Source organism: Xenopus laevis, chromosome 4S (assembly GCF_017654675.1).
Source record: "Xenopus laevis strain J_2021 chromosome 4S, Xenopus_laevis_v10.1, whole genome shotgun sequence".
NCBI classification, from domain to species: Eukaryota; Metazoa; Chordata; class Amphibia; order Anura; family Pipidae; genus Xenopus; species Xenopus laevis.
In genome coordinates this window covers 20,136,263-20,163,131 of record NC_054378.1, presented here as the reverse complement: position 1 = coordinate 20,163,131, position 26,869 = coordinate 20,136,263, and the positions used below count along the sequence as shown (strand labels likewise).

The window sequence follows — 26,869 nt, the reverse complement described above, 5'->3', positions numbered from 1 at the left end:
AGACATAATATTAAAGGCTATTGTGATACTAAACTCTATAGTTAATATAGGTATGGGTATATAGAATTTTAATTAAAAGTAGGGAGGGGTGTGTGTAGGGATGCTGGGTTTTCATTTGGAGGGGTTGAACTTGATGGACTTTGTCTTTTTTCAACCCAATTTAACTATGTAACTATGTAACTATGTAATGCTGATTTCTCAGTCTAAACACATGTTTTTCTCTTGTGCAACCAATTTACTCATGCTGCTCACCCCTTCTAACAGCCTGAACTAACAGAATGCCTTATGGCACAACTATATGATACAAGGTTATGGAAGCACAGTGCCAAACAGAGATAATAATAATGAATTAAACCATCCAAAACCAAACGATCCAAGGGATATATATGCTGGATAAACAGCAAAGCCAGACAGACACAGGTTACCTGAGTCACTGGATTCTTCTTCTTCTCCGTGCACTTGGATTCGTATTCTGGTCTCAGCTGGAGCTGCTGCTGCTCCTCTTCAAAATCCACCAAGTCCCACTCATATTCCAACCGGGCCTGCCGCCTCTTCCAGAACTCCAGGAACAGGGTCACTGCAAACAAGTTACTAGTTGATGTTACCTGCTGGTTGTTGCTATGGGTTACTAGACCTGGTAAATGTTTACATTAACTCCAGTATGGTTTTGAAATTTGATTAAGGATGCACCGAATCCACTAAATCCTTCTTGAAAAATTTGGGTGAATTTCGAACCAACTCTTAATTTGCATATGTAAATTTAGGGTCGAGAAAGGAAACTGTGGGGGGAAAAATTTTACTTCCTTGATTTGTGATGAAAAGTCACCTGATTTCCCTTCCTGCCCCTAATTTGCATATGCAAATTAGGATTCAGATTTGGTTCGGCCAGGCACAAGGATTCAGCCAAATCCTGTTAAAAAAAGGTCAAATCCTGGCTGAAACCCGAACCGAATCCTCAATTCAGTGTATCCATAATTTTGATGAATGTTTAGCCTTTGCTTGACAATCCAAAACAGGAATTGTAGAGGTTTAAATATTTGGCCACCAGGGGGGCACTGTCTTCAATTAGAAATAATTTGTAGAAGTTTTAATATTTGGCCACCAGGGAGAACTGTCTCCAATTAGACATAAATTGTAGAAGTTTAAATATTTACCCACCAGGGGGAAGTGTCTCCAATTAGACAAATTGTAGACATTTAAATATTTTGCCACCAGGGGGCACAATCTCCAGACATCATTTGTAGAAGTTTAAATATTTGGCCACCAGGGGGCACTGTCTCTAATTAGACATAAATGCAGACGAGCAGTGTTGCCATGGAAAACCAGTCGGATGGGATTAGAACATAAATTATAATGTATCCGGAACTCACCCCAAATCCCCATGAATATGGCAAAGAACAGGGTGGCCACATTGTCGAACATATGAGAATACTGTGTAAAAGGAATAAAACAAGATAAAGTCATTTCCGGAAACGGTGACAGGGGTAAGTGGATTTTATTTCAGTACCCTGACGTACCTGCGAGGGCTCACACGTGGTATTTAACCTCCAAAACTCACAGCGTTTGTCACACAGGGGGCACATGATGATCTGCCCGCCAATGTTGGGGTCGCAGATTTCTTTACTGTAGTAGTGGGGGGAAATAAGAAAACGTAAAGCTTCAGTGGGGAGGTATTCTCTATCACGCCACTAGGTGGAGGTAAATGGGGGAATTCAATGTTACATTTTTATATTGCCATTATAGTCTGCCCCGATAGCAGCATGGCATCTCCCTTACCTACTGATACTGTCATCCATTGTTATGCAGCCATAGAGAAAACAGAAAAATCCAACGACAGCAGCATAAAAAAGCATTTCTGTATAGAAACCCAACCAGGCGAAATAGATCCCGATCTTCTCCCCATAGTATTTCCTACAAGTGAGATAAAAGACTTTTACATACACATAGGAGCTGCCATATTGATTCCCTTAGACAGTACAGTATGAGGGTATAGCTTATTGTGTGCCCAGAACATTCCTTCTCTGTATATTTGTATTTATACATATGGGAGGAGGAAGGTGCCATATTGATTCCCTTAGAAAGATAGAAAAATTCCAGTGGCACGCTGAATGCTGAAAAAGTGTAAAATGTATTCACCCCAAACACATACAGAAAAAAGGCAATGTTTTGGACCACTCGGGCCCTTTAGCCTTGATAGAGGGCCCGAGTGGTCCGAAACGTTGCCTTTTTTCTGTATGTGTTTGGGGTGAATAAATGTATTACCCGTATGGCAGGAGTGGGTCCCCCAGTGTAGCACCTGGTACCACAAAGGGTACATGATGAGGGGTGGAAGCACTCTACCATTGTTGTTATATTGATTCCCTTAGACAGTACAGTATGAGGGTATAGCTTATTGTGTGCCCAGAACATTCCTTCTCTGTATATTTGTATTTATTCATATGGGAGGAGGGAGGTGCCATATTGATTCCCTTAGGTACAGTATGAGGGTATAGCTTATTGTGTGCCCAGAACATTCCTTCTCTGTATATTTGTATTTATAGATATGGGAGGAGGGAGGTGCCATATTGATTCCCTTAGACAGTACAGTATGAGGGTATAGCTTATTGTGTGCCCAGAACATTCCTTCTCTGTATATTTGTATTTATTCATATGGGAGGAGGGAGGTGCCATATTGATTCCATTAGGTACAGTATGAGGGTATAGCTTATTGTGTGCCCAGAACATTCCTTCTCTGTATATTTGTATTTATAGATATGGGAGGAGGGAGGTGCCATATTGATTCCCTTAGACAGTACAGTATGAGGGTATAGCTTATTGTGTGCCCAGAACATTCCTTCTCTGTATATTTGTATTTATACATATGGGAGGAGGAAGGTGCCATATTGATTCCCTTAGACAGTACTGTATGAGGGTATAGCTTATTGTGTGCCCAGAACATTCCTTCTCTGTATATTTGTATTTATACATATGGGTAGGTGGAAGAGAAGAACCTGAACTCTGAACCCCACTTATCAGTTCTGTACCAAGATATATGAAGCCTCCAATAATAAAAGTTTATCCAGCATCGGGTTTGAGACTTTCCCACTCACCTAATCAGATCCAGAGGTTGCTCCTTATAGAAGTGAGTAAACTTTGCCCAGTGTGTATACAGAGTGTATCTCTCACAATTCTTTTCATCTGTTTTCTTGCAATACTGACTCTGAAGGGGAAGCAAAAGCCAACGTCAGAGAGACAGAAATAGCGATGGAGATAACAGACAGTGTTATAAAGTCATTAACCAAGTTTTAGTTGCTATGGTGATGGGACAACAAAGTTTTGATCTTAGATCAGACTAAAAACTCAGTGGAAGTTCCTATGGATCATTTCGGGCCTTCGCTGCCTCCTATACTTGTAGCAATGACTGCCCAGTCAATGAGATTGCTCAATCAAATCTTTGTGTTTATGGGCAAAACCTCAGCACCTGCCCAACGTTCTCTCATCATTTCATTCTGCTTCCCTGTTCCTTGCAATAAAGTGCAATCCATCGGGCAGAACCACAAAAATGATACGTACATCGTGCAGGGGGAAGGCATCCAAGTAAGAGCCATTACTCAAGAGTCTCTTAATCCCAAACTTTTTCTTCCCCTCTTCATCCCCATAATGACAGCGAGACAGAATGTAATAGACCTGCAAGAGAAAATATATCAGGGTCACATAAGCATTTCATTAGTTACCTGCAGCACCCAGTATTACAGGATATGTTTCAGCAGGAACAGCCTCCTAAGTTTGCTCATAGTCTGTACAGAGAGATCTCATAAAACTATGGCAGCATAGGTATGTACTAAGCACAATTCAGCAGGAACATCCCCTAAGTTTGCTCTACAGCGAGATCATATAAAACTATGGCAGCATAGATATTCCCCTGTACTAAGCACAATTCAGCAGGAACAGCCCCTAAGTTTGCTCATAGTCTGTACAGAGAGATCCCATAAAACTATGGCAGTATAGGTATTCCCTTGTACTAAGCAAATTCAGCAGGAACAGCCTCTAGGTTTGCTCTTCATCAAAAACCTTGTTATATATAAGATGCCTTACGTACAATTCTGTTCCGGATAGATGGGGTGAAGAATTGTTCCCTGTCCTCAATACGGAAGAGCTCCTGTTTGCCCTTCTGGAATGGCGCAGTGAAATAATCCGGCTCGGGGTACATGACTTCATGCGGGAGTCTGAATGGTTTCAGAACATTTTTCAGGAGGTTCCCCGATTCTTCGGTTAAATCGTCAGCCTTGATCGGCATCTTGATGTTAAGGACTTCAGCGTAAGTCGTTAGGACCTCCCAGGGGGCGTGGATTTTTATAAAGTAGGTTTTTCCATTTTCCGATTCCTGCAAGAACAATGCGCTCTGTGATGCACCTATTTAAGAAACATGGCAGCTCCTTCCCATACATATACATATACAGAGAAGGAATGCTCTGGGCAGACAGACAGCTAAGGCATTTGTAAATAGAATATATATTCCTTTCAAGGCAGGAATCAACCATTTAACCAGTTAGTTGTTGGGATTCCCGACAGCTCAATATAATAGGTACTTACCTTTTTGTCTTCTGTCTCTAATTCTAACCCCGATTTCTGTAAATTTAATTCATAGTCTTTTCTTCTCTCCTGTAAGAAACAATTATGTCAATATTTGTATAATAAACTAAGACCAGGTTACATTTTTAAAGAGAATAAAAACTGACAATTTAATGGGGAACTGAACCCAAAGACTGTTTGGTATTTGCCAGAGAAAGAAAAGGGTACATTCGATCCTCATTCTCGCTGGGTTTATAGTTTTATATTAATGTTATTAGAAGTAGCGTCTGTCTGTCCTTCTCTGTTCTCTGGGTTTGACTTTGCTGACAGGCCACTAGGTGGCAGTAAGTATATATGTAAATATATAGCATTTCTCAGTCCAATGGCGTCTATAGAACAAGGGGAAAGATTAGTGATGTGAATAACCCCAAGGTGCATTTCTGCCACTTTGTACAATAAACAGTGTTTTTATCTTAAGATTTGTACTTTATATTGTACCACAGCAATTGCATTATAATCTCTGACTCACATCTATCTGCTTATCAACAGCTTCATCTAAACGGCAAATGATGGGTCTGTGTGATAACTAAATAAATACAAATATTCAGAGAAGGATAAGCCAGGGGTGCCCAAAAGGTTGATCGGGATTTTCCAGTAGACCTTTAGTTGGTGATCAGTAGATCTCAAGACACTGTCAACAAACAGCTTGACTAAATCACCCTCCTGTTTTATTCTTTTCATTCAGATATTTATTCTATTAAGGTTACATAAGAAATAGTTGGTTTTTTAAATACAGTGATATAAATTCTATAAAGTGATATTATGGATGTAGATCATAATGGGACATAACCACAAAAAGTAGACCCTGCATTAGTAAGTATGGTCACTCCTGCAATAAGCTATATCCTCATACTGTACTGTCTAAGGGAATCAATATGGCACCTCCCTCCTCCCATATGTATAAATACAATTATACAGAGAAGGAATGTTCTGGGCACACAATAAACTATACCATCATACTGTACTGTCTAAGTCTAAGGGAATCAATATGGCACCTCCTCCCATATGTATAAATACAAATATATAGAGAAGGAATGTTCTGAGCACACAATAAGCTATAACCTCATACTGTACTGTCTAAGGGAATCAATATGGCTCCTCCCATATGTATAAATACAAATATACAGAGAAGGAATGCTCTGGGCACACAATAAACTATACCATCATACTGTACTGTCTAAGTCTAAGGGAATCAATATGGCACCTCCTCCCATATGTATAAATACAAATATATAGAGAAGGAATGCTCTGGGCACACAATAAACTATACCATCATACTGTACTTTCTAAGTCTAAGGGAATCAATATGGCACCTCCTCCCATATGTATAAATACAAATATATAGAGAAGGAATGTTCTGAGCACACAATAAGCTATAACCTCATACTGTACTGTCAAAGGGAATCAATATGGCACCTCCTACCCATATGTATAAATACAAATATACAAAAAAAGGAATGCTCTGGGCACAAATATACCCTTATTCAATAGATGTTCATTATATAGGAAAATAAACATATAAATAACTCTGATACTAATTATAAGGCATTTCCCTGTAGAAAGGAAGAGGCTGAAGATAAGAGTATCATGGGGGTACGGACACAGAGAGCACAGGAAGCCCCGTCCCTCACAATATATATTTGTGTATATGGTACATGGCCTGCAGGGATGGTTCCCAAGCTCTGTGGAAAGTGATTCAGAGGAGTCTTGGGTTGGTCTGTGCTTACTGACGTGGCGGCCTGTGGGAATGGCAATATACAGTGGATGGGTTCTTTCAATTCAGCTCTAAATCTGCAGAACTACAACTGGCAGCATTCCTGGGAGGAGGTGGAGAATGCAGGAGAGAGAATGCAGGAGAGAAAAAGCCTGAGCTTCAGTAACACAAACACAGCTGTGACATGGGGCTGCCATACACACTCAGTGTAGCCTTTATATATATTCCAGTACATAAGTGGGTGCTTATGGGAGGTGAGTGTTGAGGTTAAACTCCATTCTGCCATGGCAAATATAGAGTTAAAATAATGTTTTACACCAGCCCGTCGCCATTCTCACACTATACTTTGGGCTTTGTGTTAACTCTCATCTGCATGAAAATTGCTCATAACTGACCCTGATTTGGAACATTTAGGGCACTGTCTTTGCAGAAACCCTGTGGTTTTATAGGGTCAAGGGCCAACAAATATTAAAGGCAAACTCATGCCTATCTGAGAGTTACTCACACACCATCATTTGAGCTAAGGGAATGTCACAAGGTGTAGGGATGGTGATATTCGTGTTGCAGGAATTCCCATGGCTGATATAAAGCTTATGGGTCATCAGGGCAATGGCAGACAGGGGGGTCACAAATGAACCAGCTCCCCATATACTTACAGGGGTGGTTCCACTTTAAGTTAACTTCCAGTATGTTATAGAATGGCTAATTCTAAGCAACTTTTCAATAGGTTTTGAATAATTTGCCTTCTTCTTCTAACTCTTTCCAGCTTTCAAATGGGGGTCAGTGACCCCATCTAAAAAACAAATGCTCTGTAAGGCTACACGTTTATTATTGTTACTTTGTATTCCTCATCTTTCTATTCGGGGTTCTCCTATTCATATTCCAGTCTGTTATTCCAATCAGTGCATGGTTGCTAAGGGAATATGGACCCTAACAACCAGATGGCTGAAATGACAAACTGGAGAGCTGCTGAATAAAAAGCGAAATAACTCCAAAACAAAACTCAAAAACAAATAATGAAAAAATCAAGACCAAGTGCAAATTGTCTTAGAATATCCCTCTCTACATCATACTAAAAGTTAATTTAAAGGGGAACAACCCCTTTAACCTGACATTGGGACACTTAAGAATCCTTAGCAGTTTCTTACTAATCCCTAATCTTCTCCCCAAAGTTCCCCCTGTGTGGCATATAGACACAGTTATCTCCTGGATATTATTTCCCCTTTGAGATTTTACCGCTTTCTTCTCAGCCTCTTTGCCGGTCTCTTCAGTGTAGGAAAGAATGAAATCTATCCGCCGGATTCCATCCCGGAAGAACACCGAGTCCTTGCTCTGCTCATTTTTGTCTATCTGGGGAGGGATAAAAGAAAATTAATATTTTATATCTATTGATGATTGTCATTCATTTAGTAAGGTAGGGAATACAGTCAATAACACAAATGTCATTTTTCCAACATTGCTGAGTTCCTATGCGATATACAGTCATTGTAACACAGCATGCACACAACACAACATGTCATGACATTTATGACCAGCAGATGGCGATTCTCTGAACAAGAGTATGGAAAAATGCCTCCAATGTGAGCAAAATGGCAGCTCCCAACAATATGTATAAATACAGAAAAAGGGAAGGCACACAATAAGCACACAAGGCACACCCATATGTATAAATAAAAATATACAAGACACTAGGGCAAGCTGCAGACAGTAGGAAAAGATACTAATGGAATGATGGAGACAGAAATGAGTGGAAGCTGTTGCCCAACTTTGGTCCCTTCGGTTGCTGTTAAAATACAACATTTTAGCAACCGTGGTTAAAGAAACAGCTCTAAAGCCAAAGGACAGACAGTCCCATCTATAAGTAATGGAACCTGTCAAATCTGTTATGTCTCTAAACCCTCCATTCCTGATCACACCAGAACCAAAGACCCAAACAAATGAAGTAGGTGATTGTGCAGAAGCATCCTATTGGCTGATCCGGTACTACAGAGGGAAAAATACTTTAAGCACCAAAATCCAATCAAAGCAGCCCATCCCCTAAAGTCAGTCTCCGGCCCAAGGTTGGGGAGTCATGTACTGGCCCGGGCCCACATCAGATGAGCCAATTAATTCTAAGGTCGCCCCCCTAGTAAGTGAAGTGTCATTAATCCACATTCTCTCAGTTAAAGCAGTGATTCGTAATCCTTATCTCTTGGGGTTCGTATTATAAATCAGCTTGGTGACCCACAAATTTGTTGAGAACCAGTTGCATTTCAAGGGACTACAGAGGCCCACCCTAAACAGCATGGGGGCCCATTATTGGGACCATGCACTAGGAACTCCATACAATTCTCTGATTGGATATATTTTGACCTAATCTCATTTTCTGATTGGTTACAAAGTAATTCAAGCCTTATTGTAAATACCGGACTGCTCTGATTGGCCGCTGGTTGCTCTAATGATCATGATCCCATTGGTTACCTGCGTGTGAAGGCTTGTGAAGCCTTTCAGGTTCTTATTAGATAAACATTGGTCTAGACCCAGGGGTTAAGAAAGGAAAACCGGGGGGGGGGGGGGGGGGAGGTGGTGATAAGGATGCTGAGAGTCATTATGGAATTAGAAGGGGAAGTAGATGCATTCCTTTTCTATATATCTGTTTATCTATACCTATCTTGTAGGTGGGATCTGCCATACAGACATGATATTAGAGTATAGGTTAAAATGCACGCCAGACAGTATGATAGTAGGGCGTTATGGAGACTACAACTATATATACATGAGCTGAAGCTATAAATCGTCTCACTCAGCATACAAAATCAACTGTACTGGTTTGTGACAAAGAAACCAAATTACAGTTGGACTTCATATAAGCAGGGGGGTTGATTGAAGAAATTGCCAGTAGGTTCATTATCACACACAGAGAATGGAAGCCCTGGGCCTTTATCTTGTTTCGGAGGTCTGACAGTCTATTCAGCAGTGGAGGTGTCATGGGTGTGATTTAATCAGGTTGCCGGGTCTAATTTTCAAAACCAGCCAAAGTCAGCTACAAAACCAGCCCAAAATTAGCCGAGAGGCACTTCAAAAGTAGCCCAAAAATAGCACAATATGTGCAGTGAAAAAAAGTTCTTAAAAATAAATGAATATACAGTATGTGAAAATACAACATTTCGTTTTGTAAATTTTTCCATGAAGCAAAGTGGGACACATTTGCCCGTCACCAGAGGGGGGCCCAGGAGGTATAGGGGCCCCATGAGATCCTAATACATATACAATTTCAATAAATATTGGTAAAACAAGTCAACCTCTAGACATTTTGGTGGCCAGCAGATTTTTGTCTGAAATTAAGGAAAGTTACCGGAAAATGCAAGAATGCTCAAGAGGGATGGGAAACTGGGGTACAGAGCCCAAAATCTGGTAACTCCCTACTTCTACACAAGTCAGTCCCATTGCATGCTGGGTATTGTAGTCTTACACTACATTACACAACATGCATTGGGAGTCACAGGCTTGGCACATTAGGGCACAAATAGACTTTGGCTACAAACCAAACAAAGGCCCAAAAAGTAGCCCAAATCTGTACCTTGGCTAGTTTGTACTTTCAAAATCAGCCAGGCCTTTAAATTAGTAGCCCAATATGGCTGGAAAACCGCCAACCTGGCAACCCTGGATTAACTGAACAGAGACGGGGAATATTTTTTATGCAAATGGGATCTGAACCAGAGAGTAAATAAATGTTCCTCTGTTACCAAATAAAAGACAAACAAGTCACTAAAGATCTTATCAATATAATGAGCCCCAGGGGCGTATTTTTAATGCTAAAAATAAAGCAAGAGGGGGTTTAATAGGCAAAATAAAGTCACAGGATTCTTCTATTAAAGGGGTTGGTAAATGTAAAGTTATAGAAAGACTAATTCTAAGCAATTTTTTTATTGGTCTTCATTTTTTATTTTGTATTGTTTTTACTATTTCCAGTTTCCCAATGTGGGTCACTGACCCCATCTAAATAAAACGAAGGCTCCGTAAGACTACAAATGTATTGTTATTGCTACTTTTTATTTCTCATCTTTCTATGCAGGTCTATCCTATTCATATCTCTGTCTCTTATTCAAATCAGTGCATGGTTGCTAGGGGAATTTGGAGCCTAGCAACCAGATAGCAGAAACTGCAAACTGGAGAACTGCTGAATAAAAAGCTAAATAACTCAAAAACCAACAAATAGAAATATTAAAACCAACTGCAAATTGTTTCAGACATATTGCTCTCTATAGCAGTGATCCCCAACATGTTGCTCACCAACTGCTTGGATGTTGCTCCCAGTGGCCTCAAAGCAGGTGATTATTTTTGAATTCCAGGCTTGGAGGCAAGTTTTGCATACATAAAAACCAGGTGTACTGCGAAACATAGCCTCCAGTAGGCTGAGCATCCACATAGGGGCTACCAATAGCCAATCACAGCCCTTATTTGGCATCCCATGGACTTTTTCCATGCTTTTGTTGCTCCTCAACTCTTTTTACATTTGAATGTGGCTCACAGGTAAAAAAAAGATTGGGGACCCCTGCTTTATAGCATACTTAGATTTAATTTAAAGGTGAACAACCCCTTTAAAGTATATGAAAATGCCCTTCTTTCATGCACTTCCTTCCTTTAACGTGTAGGGACTTCCATTACTAATGGCAAACTAATGGCAGGTTTCGGGCGTTCTTCTTTGACAGATGAAAATCGCCAGCGAAGTCAAAACATCTGTAACTGATACAATGTAGCAATTTTTTTCCTTTTCATTGTCATGGCTACACAAGATCCTGGGAAATTATAATAGGATGGAATAAACATGGAACTGTCGGATGAGGATGGTCTCGTAGGAAACGGTTAGTAATGGAAGGAAGCAGCCATTTAATATGGCATTAGTATAAAGGAAAAAGCTTAAAACCAGGAGAGAAAACTACACAGCAAGAGACACTTACTCACAGTATAAAAACACATTCCAGTTACCCCTTCCATACCGTTCCTTTCTGTTCACTAGAATGGTGTATCAGGGCAGGGCCCCGTTTGCTTAAAAGGGGCCCCAATGGCAATTAGGAACAGGGCAACACTGCTAATCAGAGGCCCTATCTGATGTAGGCTGCTGTGAAGAGGGTGTAGGGTGCGTCCCAAATTATTTGGTGGGGAAGCTTTGATCAGTAGAAAAGAAAAAAACGTGGCAGTTTCTAGTAGGCGTAACTCTGCCTGCCCACTGATTGGCGGAAAGGTGAGTGTGTAAGAAGAAGCAGGTTGTGGCACCCAAATGCAGCCCAGAGCTAATTGCTGCTTCTTTCTTCTTCTCTGTTTTTCTTTTTAAAGAGGGGAGTGACGGGATGGCATGGAGGGCAGCTGGACTGGAATGTGCTTTTTTTCTTAAAGACAAGACGGCATGCCACTAGACTACCACCAGCTACAATCGTTGGCCCACCTACTGGACACCCATGCACAGGGGCAGCGGCCTCTTACCCTCTGGTGGTTGGAGATGAGAAATGTACTTTCTGTGCTGCTCAAGCCCTGCCCTTGTCACGGTGGGAGAAATATATATACAGTGGCGGTTAGTGGGCACAAAGAAAAAACATTCCATAGACATTTCAGTGCACGGGAGGGGGGGCAGATTATTATAAAGGAGGCCGGGGGATGGGTGAACATCTTGCATGGGCAGCAGATGGCATGAAGCAGGTTTGTGGGTAATCCATCCCCGCCAAGGACTTGATCTTATTATACCATTTTTTATTATGTTCTTTATCTGCATTAAAGAGGTAAATAAATTCTGCCCTGGGCTGCGGTTTCACTTTAACTCTTGAGAAAGACAGAGGAATGAGGGTTATGGGGCGTCTGTTTCTGACTAATCCAGTATCACTACGGCACAAACCAGACTGACTGCCAAAGAACTCACAGGCCATTTCCATGCAACCGATAGGGACAGTTTGGGGTGCTCTGGCTCCATGTTTTTGGGCTACACAATCCTCATAGTGCCTGAAACCACCCCAGGGCTGCAGAATGATCCCAACAGGGTTACATCAATAGAACAGTAATCCAGATATAAATTAGACTTGGGAGGCTGATAAACAGGGGACCCCAATGTGTTTCCTGCTTTTTGTCCCAGTTGTAAATAAGCAGCTGATATGTCCCCTTGTGTTTATATCTACAGATCATTTGTATCCATATCAAAGGGCTAAAGCACCCCAGGAACTTGGCTTTCGGGAACAGCTGTCACCCTAAAACTTGGTCTTCATATGAGAATTTATGGGTAATTTACAGGAAGGGGGTGGATTTGCATTGTCAATGAATTTCAGGTTCGGAAAACTTCCATCCAACAGAAATAAAACACAGGAAATAAAAAAAACGTTCTCTTTCCCAATAAACATTTTATATGTTGGAATTTGCCCGAAATGTACAAATATCTCGCCTTCTCTCTTACCTCCGAGTTGCCGGGCAGTTCCGAGTCGGTGATGGAACTATTGTCTTTTAGGGCCCCGTTGCTTTCATCCCCTAGAGAAACAAAGAGATGGATTTGATACAAATGTAGCAGGAAATGTTACAGTTCAATTAAAGGGGTTGTTCACCTTTAAATTAACTTTTAGTATGATGTAGAGAGGGATATTCTGAAGCAATTTGCAATTGGTTTACATTTTTTATTATTTGTGGGTTTTGAGTTAACTTTTTATCTGGTTGTTAGGGTGCAAATTACCCTAGCGACCACACATTGAATGAGAACATGGCATATTAATAGGGGAGGGTTTATATAGAAAGATGAGTAATAAAAAGTAGCATTAACAATAAATGTGTAGCCTTACAGAGCATTTGCTTTTTAGACAGAGTCAGTGAAACCCCCTCCCCCCATTTGAAAGCTGGAAAGAGTAAGCAGAAGAAGGCAAATAATTCAAAAATGATAAAAAATAAATAATGAAGCCCAAATGAAAAGTTGTTTAGAATTGGCCATTCTATAACGTACCAAAAGTTAACCACCCCTTTAACATACTACTTTGCCTTTGGCCGATGTGCCCGGAATGCGCAGATCGAAACATATAAAGAAATCTGTGAGGGATACGGAAGCAGGTTCTGGCTAATGGTAGCAGTGTCTGACATGGCACAAAGTGTATGGTAAAGGGGAGCCGTGTGATACGCACACAAATAACACACAGATACACAAGAGTTGAGGATAAAGGATACTAACACAGGGATCCCAATATAGAAGAAGAAAGAATGCATTAGCCAGTCAAGCCATATGGCAGCTCCAAGCTGCACAAAGAGACAAAAGGCTGCCCGTGAGGCCTGAGTATTTGCTGCCGGTTCCTATAACAATGGCACTTTGTTTACTCCGAGAAAATGGAAAGTGCTGCACAGACTGAGCAAGGGAGAGACTAATAATATGGAAAACTTCTCTGTGTTTCATTATTAGAACGAGACAAAGAAGAGACGGGACAGAGGCGCCAATAGGACGGGCACAACAGTGTTAGTACCAACCTGCCGAATCTGGGCTCCGGAAGTCGCTTAGTACAGAAATATCATCTTTAAACAGAGAAATAGCGAGTCAATTGTTATTCATACAAATGCTATTAGTGGCACAGCCCCAGTGCATGATGGGCACAACCTACTGCAGTTATACTGAAGGTCTAATCAGTGCCAGGTAGTGGCCCCAGTGCATTAGGCTAAGGATCCCCCTACCCCCTTCCGTTGTGCCTACCACCAACCTGAATAAAAACCTGAATAACGACACGGAGACTTCTTAAGGTGGCAAAATCTGTGGAGGTCACGTATTTTATTAACAAAGTTATATATATATGTGCCAAGGACTAGGTACACCCTGTCCACCAGCTGCGGCTCCTATAATCGCCAAGAACGTGGGCCTGGTGCCCACACCGTACCAAACAGTTATTTTAGAGAGCAGGGATCATGGGGCAGAGCGCCCTCTGTTGACCAACCAGTAGCCCATCCCCCTGCTCCCTATCATGTGCAATAATGGCGCTAACCCAGCCTCTCGCATGACACAGACAAGACCGTGCAGTCAAAGTCTGCTCCACACTCGCGACTTTCCGAGGGTAGGCCTGCACTTCACTGAAAAAACCATCCATCTTCCTGGAGCCGCACTGATGCCTTGTAACTGAAAACGCAGCTGTGTCAGGGTGGTACCCATTGACCTACACAGATAATGGTGCCCCAGAGGAAGGCAAAAAACTCAGGTGCTTTTTTGGCCAATTAGCAGCCTGATGAAAAATTCCTTCCTGACCCCATAAGGGCGATCGGTTGCTAGAAACCCTGGAGCACCGTCTTTTCGTATCTTCTTGCTCTTTACCTGGGATGGGAGGGTGGGAGAAAGAAAAAACAGGTTATGTTTTACTGGCCTCCTGCTCCTCCTTAAAGGAAAACTATACCCCCCAAACAATGTAGGTCTCTATTAAAAGATACTGAGCAAAACAGCTCATATGTAAAACCCTGCTTCATGTAAATGAACCATTATCATAATAATATACTTTTTTAGTAGTATGTGCCATTGGGTAATCATAAATAGAAAATTGCCATTTTAAAAAATAAGGGCCACCCCCTGAGATCGTAAGATTCACTGTGCACTCATACAAACCACATGTAAGGTCACATGAGCCAATTAACAGACAGAGTTCTGCCTTTTGCTTCCTCGCTTCTTCCTGTTACAGTTAGAGTTGTAGTATTTCTGGTCAGGTGATCTCTGAGGCAGCACAGATAGAGTCACGAAATGGTGGTTCAAGGCAAGAGATGTAAAAGGGCAATATTTATGTAAATATATATTCCAGTTTGGTAAGATTCTTTAATATGTCATTCAATTTGATATAAACTATCTGTTGCTTAAGTATTCATTTTGGGGGTATAGTTTTCCTTTAAAAGCCCCTTCCTGGCTTACCTGCCCCCTGGCTCCGCCCTTCAGCCCGCCCCCTTTTTCCCGCCGAAAAGGGGGCCCTATTGTTGTAAACTCCCTGTGAGAGGGAGTGGGGGCTGACAGGGCCGATACTCCCAATACACATCTAGCGGGGGAGGGGGCCCAGCCTAAACTCACCTCGACCCTAGGTGGGCCTCATTCCTCCTATGGGCAGAAGAAGCCCAGAGATAGAACACAATACTGGTCTTTGCTCCTAATAAAAACAACAGTGTTACCTGCCCTGGGCTGAGCCTTGTACATGGATTATTATTATTATTTACTATCAGTGTTTCCTGCTTAATTAAATATCAATTCTACTGTCTGTTAAATCCAGTTCTCTGGTGCCGCAAATAGTACTGTAACATTATACACATTGGGACTGGCTCTTGTTCCAGGGAAAGTACCTGGAGAGGTTGGAAGCAGCCAAAGGATGTAAACAGGTTAGAAAAGCCATTGTTATATAGAAACATTGGGGTAACAGTCACCCTGCTATAGTTCCAGGGGTACCCAGGGCACAAATAAGCACTCACCCCAAATCTCCCCCTAACTGGTCTTCAGGCTGGGCCCCCTTAGCTCATAACAAGGTTACAGATAAATAGAAACATCGAGGTAACAGTTACCCTGCTATAGTTCCCGGGGTACCCAGGGCACAAATAAACACTCACCCCAAATCTCCCCCTAACTGGCCTTCAGGCTGCACAGGGAGTGCAATATAAATGTACAGTAAGTGCAATATAAAGGCATGAGGAGTGCAATATAAAGGAATATCTGCAGTACAAAACAAATAAAGTAATAAAATGATTGTGTTTCTTATCGGTGACAAAGTAAACGTTCCCATTTTGTGGCAGGAGCAGCCTCACGGGCAGGAGATAATTACAGGTGAGTTCTGTAAGTAACACATGTCCGTGCAGCGGCAGCCGATGTTATGAAACACATTACCCAGAATCCTCAGCTGGCCGTGCAGGAGACTGATCTGATTATACTTTGGACCTTGATCTGGACCGACTAGTCTACACGTGTGCCTGGCTGTATAGTGAGATGCCGTTCCATTGAGTGCAACGCAAATAACCGAGAAAGACTGAGAGGGAGACCTAAGGGCAAAGAGCAGAGAGAGGGAGATATCGCAGGGCCACGCATTTCAACCAATCACAGGCCCGGGTTCTTCCTGGGTGACGGGAGTTGGTTACAGGGTGCTCATTACAGCTCTTTGGGCGATTAATGGCCTTGATCCCTGGGTATCTCTCAAGAGGATTCCCTTGTGACTAATTGTGCTACATTATATCTACATTGTCCTACATTATATCTGCAAAGTGGCAGCAGAACCCACAACTGTCACCCTTCCTCTAGGGGCTCCTCTCTCTCTTCATGTAGTAGCAAAGCCTTTACCCCCTTCTCCATTTTTACTTATTTCAATCACTAAGGGACAGATTTATCAAAGGTCGAGATGAGTTTTCGAATGAAAAAAATTCAAATTTCAAGCTATTTTTTGTGTACTTCGACAAGGGAATTGTCCAAATTTGATTTGAATTTGAAAAAAATTTAAGAAAAACTTGAATATTGAAATTTATCATGTACTGTCTCTTTTCAACTTCAACCATTCGCCATCTAAAACCTGCTGAACTGCTGTTTTAGCCTATGGGGACCCTCCTGGAACCTATTTGGAGTCAATTGGTGGAAAAATCAAGGGTTTTTTTGGGAAAAACTTTCAATCGAATTTGATCGAATGTGCTATTCCTTCGATTCGTACAATTAGAATTCGGCTGAATACGGACCTATTCAATCGATAACTGACCTATTCGACCAAAAAAAACTTAGACTTAACTTCGGTTGGTCTTTTTGAATTCGAATTTCGACCCTTGATAAATATGCCCCTAAATGAACTAATATGGTGCACATTGTAAATCCATGTACAAGTCTTGCCTGTGTGCAGTGGCCAGGAGAATCATCCAGTGTTTCTTGTGTTCTTTTCCATTACACCCAACATGTGTGTTTTATTACTCCCCTATAATATCTGCCCCCCCCTACCCACAATGCCTTGGAGCAGGTTAACTGTCACCCAAAGAAGCTGAAACTCAACACACTGCACTGGGGGGGCATTAGATTGTAAGCTCTGCAACGCAGGGACATTGTGTGTATAGCAATGCCTAATATGTCTAAACAATTATTATTATACAATATTTAACAGTAACTAAAGGCAAATTGAATATCCAAGACTAGTATTCCAAAAATGTTGCCCACTGGGGGGCGTTGTTTAATTCAAGTCAGTGGTTACAGGCCTTTCATCGGAGTGGTCACACAAATAAACACAAATATGCAGACAGAGTGAAAATCTTTTTAAAAATAGACATTTTGTGTCCCTTGCAATTACCCCACAGTCTGCCAGTTAAAAGAGCAATGATTATAACCCGCCGCTGGGAATCTGGTTAACAGGAGGGAAAGAAATGACAGGGCTCTGCTTTATAATGGAACTGGGGCCCTGGGGCTGCGGCTGGGACGGTGCCCAATCCCCCTGGCATCAAAGGTTTATTTTCAGCCTGTGACAAAAGCCAAACCATGATAATGTGTTTCCCAGTAAATACAGGGTGCCAGTGCCAGCAGCGGGTGCAGGAGATAAGGGCTGGGGGGGGGGGCAGGAGGAGCCTCACATCAAACAGCAACAGCTCAGAGGTGTTTCCCTGGCACCACTACTCACGGCTAAATATGTTGTACACAGCCAGGGCGGAGTGGAAAACCCCACAACATGACACACTGACAATGAACAGCTGCCTCCCCTGTCAGGTAATGGTCTGAGACCTACAACTGAACTACAACTCCCACCGTCCCACTTCTCAATCTACATTGGGGCTGAACTAGCTGGACAAAGGGGGCCCTGTATAACCAGAGTGGGAGGTATCTGGTAGCTACTAGTAAAGGGGTTGAAATCAACTGTAGTCATTTGTCCCACCCTAATACAGGCGATTGTGGGAGAATCCGGCAGTTTCCTTCCATTGTTACAGGTTCCCCATCTTGTCAGGTCAAGGCCCTTAAGTTTGCTCATAGTCTGTACAGAGAGATCCCACAAAACTATGGCAGCATGGGTATTCCCCTGTACTAAGCACAATTCAGCAGGAACAGCCCCCTAAGTTTGCTCATAGTCTGTACAGAGAGATACCATAAAACTATGGCATAATAAGTATTCCCTGTACTAAGCACAATTCAGCAGGAACAGCCCCTTAAGTTTGCTCATAGTCTGTACAAAGAGATCCTATAAAACGATGGCAGCATAGGTATTCCCCTGTACTAAGCACAATTCAGCAGGAACAGCCCCTAAGTTTGCTCATAGTCTGTACAGAGAGATCTCATACAACTATGGCAGCATAGATGTTTCCCTGTACGAAGCCCAATTCAGCAGGTACAGTCCCCTAAATTTGCTCATAGTCTGTACAGAGAGATCCTATAAAACTATGCCATAATAAGTATTCCCTGTACTAAGCACAATTCAGCAGGAACAGCCCTCTCAGTTTTCTTTAAAAAAAAAAAATGAAGAAGACAAAGCACCAGTTACAAAGCACAAGTAGTAACTATACCTGTATATAATACATACAGTATATATATTAGGGTTGCCCCCTTTCAGTGGCGGAACTACCGGGGGAGCAGGGGGTGTGAGCGGGCCAGTCCGCGTGCCGCATATTCCCGGCCAGTTTCCGGGTGTACGGAGGGGGGCGGGGCACGGCTGCGTGTCCTGCGCCAGGGCCCGCCCCCCTCTAGTTACACTTTTGCCCCCTTTTAAAAAAAAAAATAGCGGCCAGTGGTGGGGGCGGGTAATAAAGGGACGGGCCGTGACGCAAATGAGGGTGGAGCCGGCGGTCAGCGATGTAAAAAGGGGCGGAGCCACAGGGTAGCGCCGCAACAGGGCCGGGGCCACATCGCAAAAGCCAAAGGAAATGTAAGTTTTTACTGGAGGACAAGGGTTTTTGTAAAGGGTATTACAAATTACTGGCAGCTACATTTCCGGTAAATTTGTAATACCGGCCCCGGCCCTGGCAGGTGTTTTACCGGCTAGGCCGGTAAAATAACGGCCGGGTGGCAACCCTAATATATTTATGGCTTAATGTGCACTACTTCCTCCTGTACACAATGGGCAATACTGTATCAGTTGTACAGACAGGAATAAACACACAGTGATTGTATTTATGGAAAGGTTCTGCTGTCATTAAATTCAGCAAAAATATCTTATAAACTCTGTGCTGTGAGCTTAGACTTATCAGTGAAACTCTCAAGGGAGAGGCAGGAACGGCCTAACATGGGGAAATTATTCCAGGAGGAGAGTCCTTGAAAAGGAGCAACTGTAAAGATTCTGAAGCAAAAGCAAATCCCGCTGCCGGTGGCTACAGACTATTCATTTGAAGGGGAACTCCACCCAAAAACCGTTATTTGCCCAATGAAAGAAAATATTATTCTGAGCAACTTACCAGTATCCATTCATTCCTTATTCTCACTGGGTTTATAGTTCTGTGTAACTGTCATTGTGTCTGTCCCTTTTTCTGCACTGCTGCCTCTGACTCCTGATACAACTTCCCAATATCCATTCATTCCTCATTCCCACTGGGTTTATAGTTCTGTGTAACTGTCACTGTGTCTGTCCCTTTCTCTTCTCTGCACTGCTGCCTCTGACTCCTGATACAACTTCCCAATATCCATTCATTCCTCATTCTCACTGGGTTTATAGTTTTGTGTAACTGTCAGTGTGTCTGTCCCTTTTTCTGCACTGCTGCCTCTGACTCCTGATACAACTTCCCAATATCCATTCATTCCTCATTCTCACTGGGTTTATAGTTCTGTGTAACTGTCATTGTGTCTGTCTCTTTCTTTTCTCTGCACTGCTGCCTCTGACTCCTGATAAAACTTTCCAATATCCATTCATTCCTCATTCCCGCTGGGTTTATAGTTTTGTGTAACTGTCAGTGTGTCTGTCCCTTTTTCTGCACTGCTGCCTCTGACTCCTGATACAACTTCCCAATATCCATTCATTCCTCATTCTCACTGGGTTTATAGTTATGTGTAACTGTCATTGTGTCTGTCCCTTTCTCTTCTCTGCACTGCTGCCTCTGACTCCTGATAAAACTTTCCAATATCCATTCATTCCTCATTCCCGCTGGGTTTATAGTTTTGTGTAACTGTCAGTGTGTCTGTCCCTTTTTCTGCACTGCTGCCTCTGACTCCTGATACAACTTCCCAATATCCATTCATTCCTCATTCTCACTCTGTTTATAGTTCTGTGTAACTGTCATTGTGTCTGTCCCTTTCTCTTCTCTGCACTGCTGCCTCTGACTCCTGATAAAACTTTCCAATATCCATTCATTCCTCATTCTCACTGGGTTTATAGTTCTGTGTAACTGTCATTACTACTGACAGCAGTGCCTGACTGGCTCTTTATATTCTCTGCACTACTGGTTCTGACTCCTGAAACAATGTAGCAGAAGAGCTGGAAAAGCTGCTGAACTGTTTCAAGAGTAGAAGGGTACAGACACTGCTCTCGGTAGCAATTACATCTACACATAACACAGAACCATTTCTGGGACAGTTTTTGGGAGCAGGGGAAACTAATGACACAAATGCAGGTACAATTTTAGGTATGGAGGGTTCTCAATGGTAGTTCAGATCTGAGAGCGATACAAAAAATGCCCCCAGGGCTGGGAAAGCAAACAGAGCGGATATGTGAAGAATGCACTTGGGATTTAAAGACACAGAGCGCCAATTTTACATGCACTTGGCTCTTTGCCTGTGATCCCGCAAGCAGGGGGCCTGATAAGGGCTCCATGAAACTCCAGGAACCAGTTTTTCAGTCAGAGGCTCTTGTACCTCCAGATTCCTACAGCAACCATGCACATAATGTCTATCCTATTCCAACTGCATAATGACCACCCCAAACTGGTCACCGTAACCGCTTGGAAGGGTCCATTGTGGCTAGTCTAACAGTGGTGACCCTTTACTGGCGCCTTAGCAACCTGGGAAACTGACATTTAGCTGTTCCCATTTCTGTGTCCCCGTCAGGTAAGGGGGGGAAGCATTTTATTTTGCACTTTCTACTTCCTAGACACAAGGGAAACCTACTGACAGTAAGATCAGGAAGTGAGAGGATCAGGAACATGTTCCCTACAGATTAAAGGCAAAATGTCCCTGGAAATGGCTGTGTGTATTGTACAGAATATAATCATGCTGGGGTTTAAACCCACTTAGAAGGAATAATCTGCCTGGCAACAATGGAAATCAGCTTCCCTTAAACTTAAGGCACAGTGATACTTTCCCTTTAACAGGTTGTGTTGTTCAGATAATTGGGAAAAGTTGGGGTTTTTCCACTGGAACAGAGTCTTTGCCTGTCTTTCACTGTACAAAGCAGCTGTAGAACGAAGCCTGTGCAACTCTGTTCCTGCCAGGGCTCTGGCATCAGCCAGGAATGAGCTTGGAAAGTTTCCTTTGCTTTATGGCAATGCCCCTCCTTCTAAAAATACAAGTATTGCCCAGAAAGCAACGGAGGGGAGTAAGGAGGCTCTGCCCCGTCAGTGACAGTTTTGGGGCACAAGTTCAGACTCTTCACAATAAGGGGAACTGCAGTAGGTTTATTAAATCCTAAAAAATGAAGGCCAATTGAGAAGTTGCTTAGAATTAGCCATTATACGACATACTAAATGTTAACACAAAGGTGAACCACCCCTTTAATACTAAAAATAAAAGAGCTGCCCCTTTAAATAAACCTCCTTATTCCTAATGTTCACATTCCAATATTATCTCTGGGCGCAGACGTCCTTCCCAGTCCATAGGGGCCGCAGACGATCGGGGTTATTCATATCCTTTGTTGGGTTAAAGTTCCTTGGCCGGCTCCAACATTGGCCTGAAATACTGCTGAGTAGTTCAACAAGAACCCAGAGCAACCTGATGATTCTGAAAGGGCCGACCCAGACAGCTTCTAGAGGGCATGCTGGGAGTTGTAGTTGAAAAGACTGAAGCAGCGCTACAAAGTATCAGTGCAAGTAACAGGAGGTGAAACATGAATTTCTGGCAACAAATGTGGGCAAAGTGACCAAAGGCATAAATGCAAGTTTTGGACTCTTGGCACCAGCGAGTGCAGTGACTCACGGCATCTTAAAGGGCCGTTTCTCTATTTATGAGATTGCTTAAAGGCATTAGGGCTGCTGAGAATAAGCAGGGGAAACGCACCTCGAAATGAAACCAAGCGAGGGAGCAAACGATGATGCTGCTGCTGGTGAGTTGGGGGCTGTGTTTATACTGAGTCAGAACAGAGGGTTTCACTGTGGCTCAATTAAATCATCTATAAAGAGGGAAATGAAGGGCAGCCCTGCAAGGAAATCCTGAGATCCAGAGTACAAATAGTTCGTAGGGATGGGCGAATTTGACCAGTTTTGAATTTTTTTTGACGTGCGTCTTTTTATTTTGACGCACAACGCCATACAAGTCTATTGGCGTAGTTTTTTCGGCGAAACAAGGCGAAAAAATTTGCCATCCCTATACGTAGTCATAACACACTCAGCAGGGATTGTACCAGCCTGGCCCCTGGGAACTGGTTCACTCTCCTGAAAGGGATTGTTCACCTTCAAACAACTAGTTGTTTTCAGATAGATCACCAGAAATAATGACTTTTTCCAATTACTTTCTATTTTCTATGTGTCTCCGTTTTTCTAATATTGAAGTGTAAAGTGTAATTTTTTTCTAAAGCAACTCTGGGATGGGGGTCGCCGACCCTGTAAACTGTTCTAAATTGAATTACTGAGCTGTCAGACTCAACCACTAGAGACAGGAACATTCAACTTTAAACTTAGATTTTCGAAAAACTGTAAAAAATAAATAATGCAAAGTAATTGAAAAAAGTCTTTATTACTGGGGAACAATCTGAGAACAACTGACCTCGAAAAAAGTGTTTGGAAGGTGAACAACCCCTTTAAAGTGGGCCATAGACGCAAAGAGGAATCGAGGATCGAGGAATACGTTGATTCGTACGATCGGATCTTTGCGTCTGTGGCCAGCTTAAGGGGTGAGCACCCCCACCAATGGTGAGCTGTTATAAGGAGATGTTACTTGGATAGTGAATAGTAAGGCAAGACAATGTAAGGGAAGGGGCTAGAACTGAGGGATAGAGAGTATAGTAAGGAAAGTCCACAATCTAAGCAACTAAATAGCAAGTTAAGGTGGCCATACACGGATAGATCCGCTCGTTTGGCGATGTCGCCAAACGAGCGGATCTCCCTCCGATATGCCCACCTTGAGGTGGGCAATATCGGGCTGATCCGATCGTGGGCCCTAGGGCCCAACGATCGGATCCTAGCGTTCGCCAAACGGGCGGTCGGATCGCGGGACCGCATCAACGAACAGATGCGGCCGCGATCCGACGGGATTTTTAACCCCATCCGATCGAGATCTGGCCGACTTTCGGCCAGATCTCGATCGGGGAAGCCCGTCGGGGGCCCCCATACACGGGCCAATAAGCTGCCGACTTGGTCTGTCGGCAGCTTTTATCGGCCCGTGTATGGCCACCTTAATACAGCTACACAGTACATGGCTACACTGAAACCGGTGCAGTCCTCAACAACCCTGAGCAGCTGCCTGTGAGACAAATCTGCCATTTCGAAAGCTTTACAGTAAAGGCTTCGGGGAGTTGCCAGACAGTCCGACTTCCAAGGCAATTTTGCAACCATTTTAGTATGAGCGGCAGATCTGTTCAACCTTATCCATGTGGATCGATACTGATGGGTCTGGGAAGGAGGTGGTATCAGGGCCGGAACTAGGGGTAGGTAGAGTAGGCACCCGCCTAGGGTGTAGTCATTGGGGGGGGACACTTTTAAGGGGAATTTTCTTATTTTTTTTTAAACCCTGGTTTGCTTCACCTTTAATAGTTTTTCAATTTTATAAACCATCTGTTGCAAACCCCTCTTGCCCGTGATTCGTACTGCAGGCAGAAGCACTCCCCACCTCCCTCTTGGCTCCCGCTGGCAAAAGTACAGATTTGGGGGAAATATTGTGGATTTTTTGGCTGCTGCTGTCTCAGGTACAGGTTGGAGCAAAATGATGGATTGGCTGCTGCTGGCTCAGGTAAATGGGGCAATATGGTACACAGATGTTTGGGGCAATATGATGGATTTTTGGCTACTGCTGGCACAGATAAAAATTAGGGGCAATATGATGAATTTTTTTAGCTGCCGCTGGCATAGGTTCTTATTGGGGGCATGGGGGCAATCTTAGGGATTGACTGCCATTGGAGTAGGTACAAATGGGGGCAACTTGTTGGCTACTGATACAAGTACAGGGGGCAATATGAATGGTAAGGTGGAAATGTTAATGCAGGACCGGGTGGGGGGGCACTGATTGAAGCCCTTGCCTAGGGTGCCAAAATACCTTGGCCCGGCCCTGGGCGGCGCCCACTGTTCAGTCTCAGATACTGAGTATAGAATTCAGCTAATTGCTCCCATAATACTGTATATTACCCTCCCCCCCCATACCCCCAACAGGGCAGTTGTGCCTGAGCCCCACATGTCGGGTATCAGAGCTGCAATGAGTTGGCTAATAATATCCAGGAACCCACTGGTACTGAACTCTCGCCTCTGTAGATATAGGGGCAGGGGGGCTGCCTGACTCATGACGTTGGGTCCTGAGATTTCTGAATACCCAAAGTTCTGAGTCAGAGAGAGTTTCCTGCATTTACTCAGCCCCCTCCCTATAATGTTATATTCCCATGATATCCTTACAGGCAGGGGTTTAAGCAGCTGTAAGTCATTGGAGTGCAAGCTTTATGGGCAAGTAAATCAGGCAAGTTTTCTGGCATCATCTGGAATTCAAGTGATGTCTTCATGGCGAAGAGCAACTGTCAGCCCTCATCTGTTGTTGGACTTCAACTCCCAGCCAGGGGGGCCTGCGGTACTATAAACCCCCAAATATAAACACCCCCAGTATAAACACCCCCGAGGCTACCCTAGGAATTCCCATGCTCCCTGCCCAACTCCATGCACCCCCAAAACCACAGGACAGAAACTTGACAACGCAGCCTGACACCCCCTAATAAAGATCTTGAGCCCTACAACATTTATGGGGTAAATAACCTGACAACCCCCCGAACTGAGCCTTTAACTAAAGAATAATATTGCGGCGCAGGAACCAGTTAGACACACAGAGACCCCCCCCCCCATTCAGCTGTCACCCCAATATCCAGAGAGATGAGCCCCATATAATCCAATATAAAGGCAAGGGCCCCCCTATTTACTGACAGGCTGAGCCCCCAAACTCACCGGTCAGTGTCATCTCAATGAGGGTTTCATCCTCCCCCCGGTGCCCGGAGCGACTCATGGTGTCGCCGTGTCGGACGATCCCAGCGGGAATGAGGAGAAGGGACGAGACGCGGAGCTCCGGGGTAATCCGATCACTAAGAACCCGCCCCTCCCACTGCTCGCCCCGCCCCTGCCTGTAACCCCTTCTCTGCCGAAGCCATGGAATGATGGAACAGGCAGAATAACATTGTATCACTGGAATCAGAGTCACACTACAGGTTCTGCATCCAGGACCCAAATGCCCCCTCTATTATATATAAAGTATATATACACCCCTATATTCCTTCTGCCCTCACCCATTCCTTGCTCACCATTAAACCTACACATGATGCCAGCTAATCACCTCCCTTCTTCCATGGGGGCACATTTATAAATAGACACGGGCACAGTTAGGTCTATAAACAGATATGGGGTACAGTTAGGTCTATAAATAGACAAGGGGCACAGTTAGGTCTTTAAATAGACAAGGGGCACAGTTAGGTCTATAAACAGAAAAAAGGGGCACAGTTAGGTCTATTCATAGACAAGGGGCACAGTTAGGTCTATAAATAGACAAGGGGCACAGTTAAGTCTATAAATAGACATGGGGCACAGTTAAGTCTATAAATAGACATGGGGCACAATTAGGTCTATAAATAGATGTGGGGTACAGTTAGGTCTATAAATAGACACAGGGGCACAAGTAGGTCTATAAATAGACAAGGGGTACAGTTAGGTCTATAAATAGACAAGGGGCAAAATTAGGTCTATAAATAGATGTGGGGTACAGTTAGGTCTATAAATAGACAAGGGGCACAGTTAGGTTTAGAAATAGATAAGGGGTACAGTTAGGTATATAAATAGACACAGGGGCACACTTAGATCTATAAATAGACATGGGGCACAGTTAGGTCTATAAATAGATGTGGGGTACAGTTAGGTCTATAAATAGATGCGAGGGCACAGTTAGGTCTATAAATAGACATGGGGGGAACAGTTAAGTCACAGGTATTGATGGGCGAATTTGTCCAGTTTCGCCCAAAAAATTGAAACGCGTGTTTTGACGCCCGCATCAATTCTGACGCTGGTGTTAAAGTCAATGGGTGTCTAAATAATGTTGACATGCAACGGTTTTGACACAAGCAACTTTTCCATCTCGCATCCAAAAAAAAACGTGGAAATTCGCAGCTAAATCGCTCCTGGCAAATGTATTTGCCCATCACTAGTTACAGGCAGGAAGGACATCTGGAGGAGCTCAGCCCAAACTCACCTGCAGCCCCATTATTTTGTGCATGTGTCGGACAAGACCCACCTGACCCATGAGACCCACGAACTTCAGGTCATGTCAGTGGATCTGGATGC

General features: G+C 43.3%; 1 protein-coding gene across 4 annotated transcripts in view; it reads right to left on the bottom strand.

The window, feature by feature from the left end:
- ano5.S (anoctamin 5 S homeolog) overlaps positions 1-25,607 on the bottom strand; it is a 42,822-nt gene extending 17,215 nt beyond the window's left edge. Inside the window, exons 1-13 of one of the 4 annotated variants that reach the window (XM_041561009.1) lie at positions 25,490-25,590; positions 13,790-13,834; positions 12,744-12,814; positions 11,789-11,836; positions 7,562-7,675; positions 4,573-4,641; positions 4,079-4,363; positions 3,553-3,666; positions 3,090-3,199; positions 1,777-1,911; positions 1,518-1,623; positions 1,371-1,431; positions 426-577 (exon numbers count right to left, since the gene is read on the bottom strand). In XM_041561009.1, coding sequence (XP_041416943.1) covers positions 426-577; positions 1,371-1,431; positions 1,518-1,623; positions 1,777-1,911; positions 3,090-3,199; positions 3,553-3,666; positions 4,079-4,363; positions 4,573-4,641; positions 7,562-7,675; positions 11,789-11,836; positions 12,744-12,814; positions 13,790-13,834; positions 25,490-25,547 — 1,368 coding nt within the window. In that variant the 5' untranslated portion in view covers positions 25,548-25,590. Of the gene's footprint in view, positions 1-425; positions 578-1,370; positions 1,432-1,517; positions 1,624-1,776; positions 1,912-3,089; positions 3,200-3,552; positions 3,667-4,078; positions 4,364-4,572; positions 4,642-7,561; positions 7,676-11,788; positions 11,837-12,743; positions 12,815-13,789; positions 13,835-25,489 lie in introns of all 4 variants that reach the window. The other 3 variants (XM_041561011.1, XM_041561012.1, XM_018260312.2) reach the window with 3 other exon arrangements.
- Positions 25,608-26,869: the final 1,262 nt, after the last annotated feature.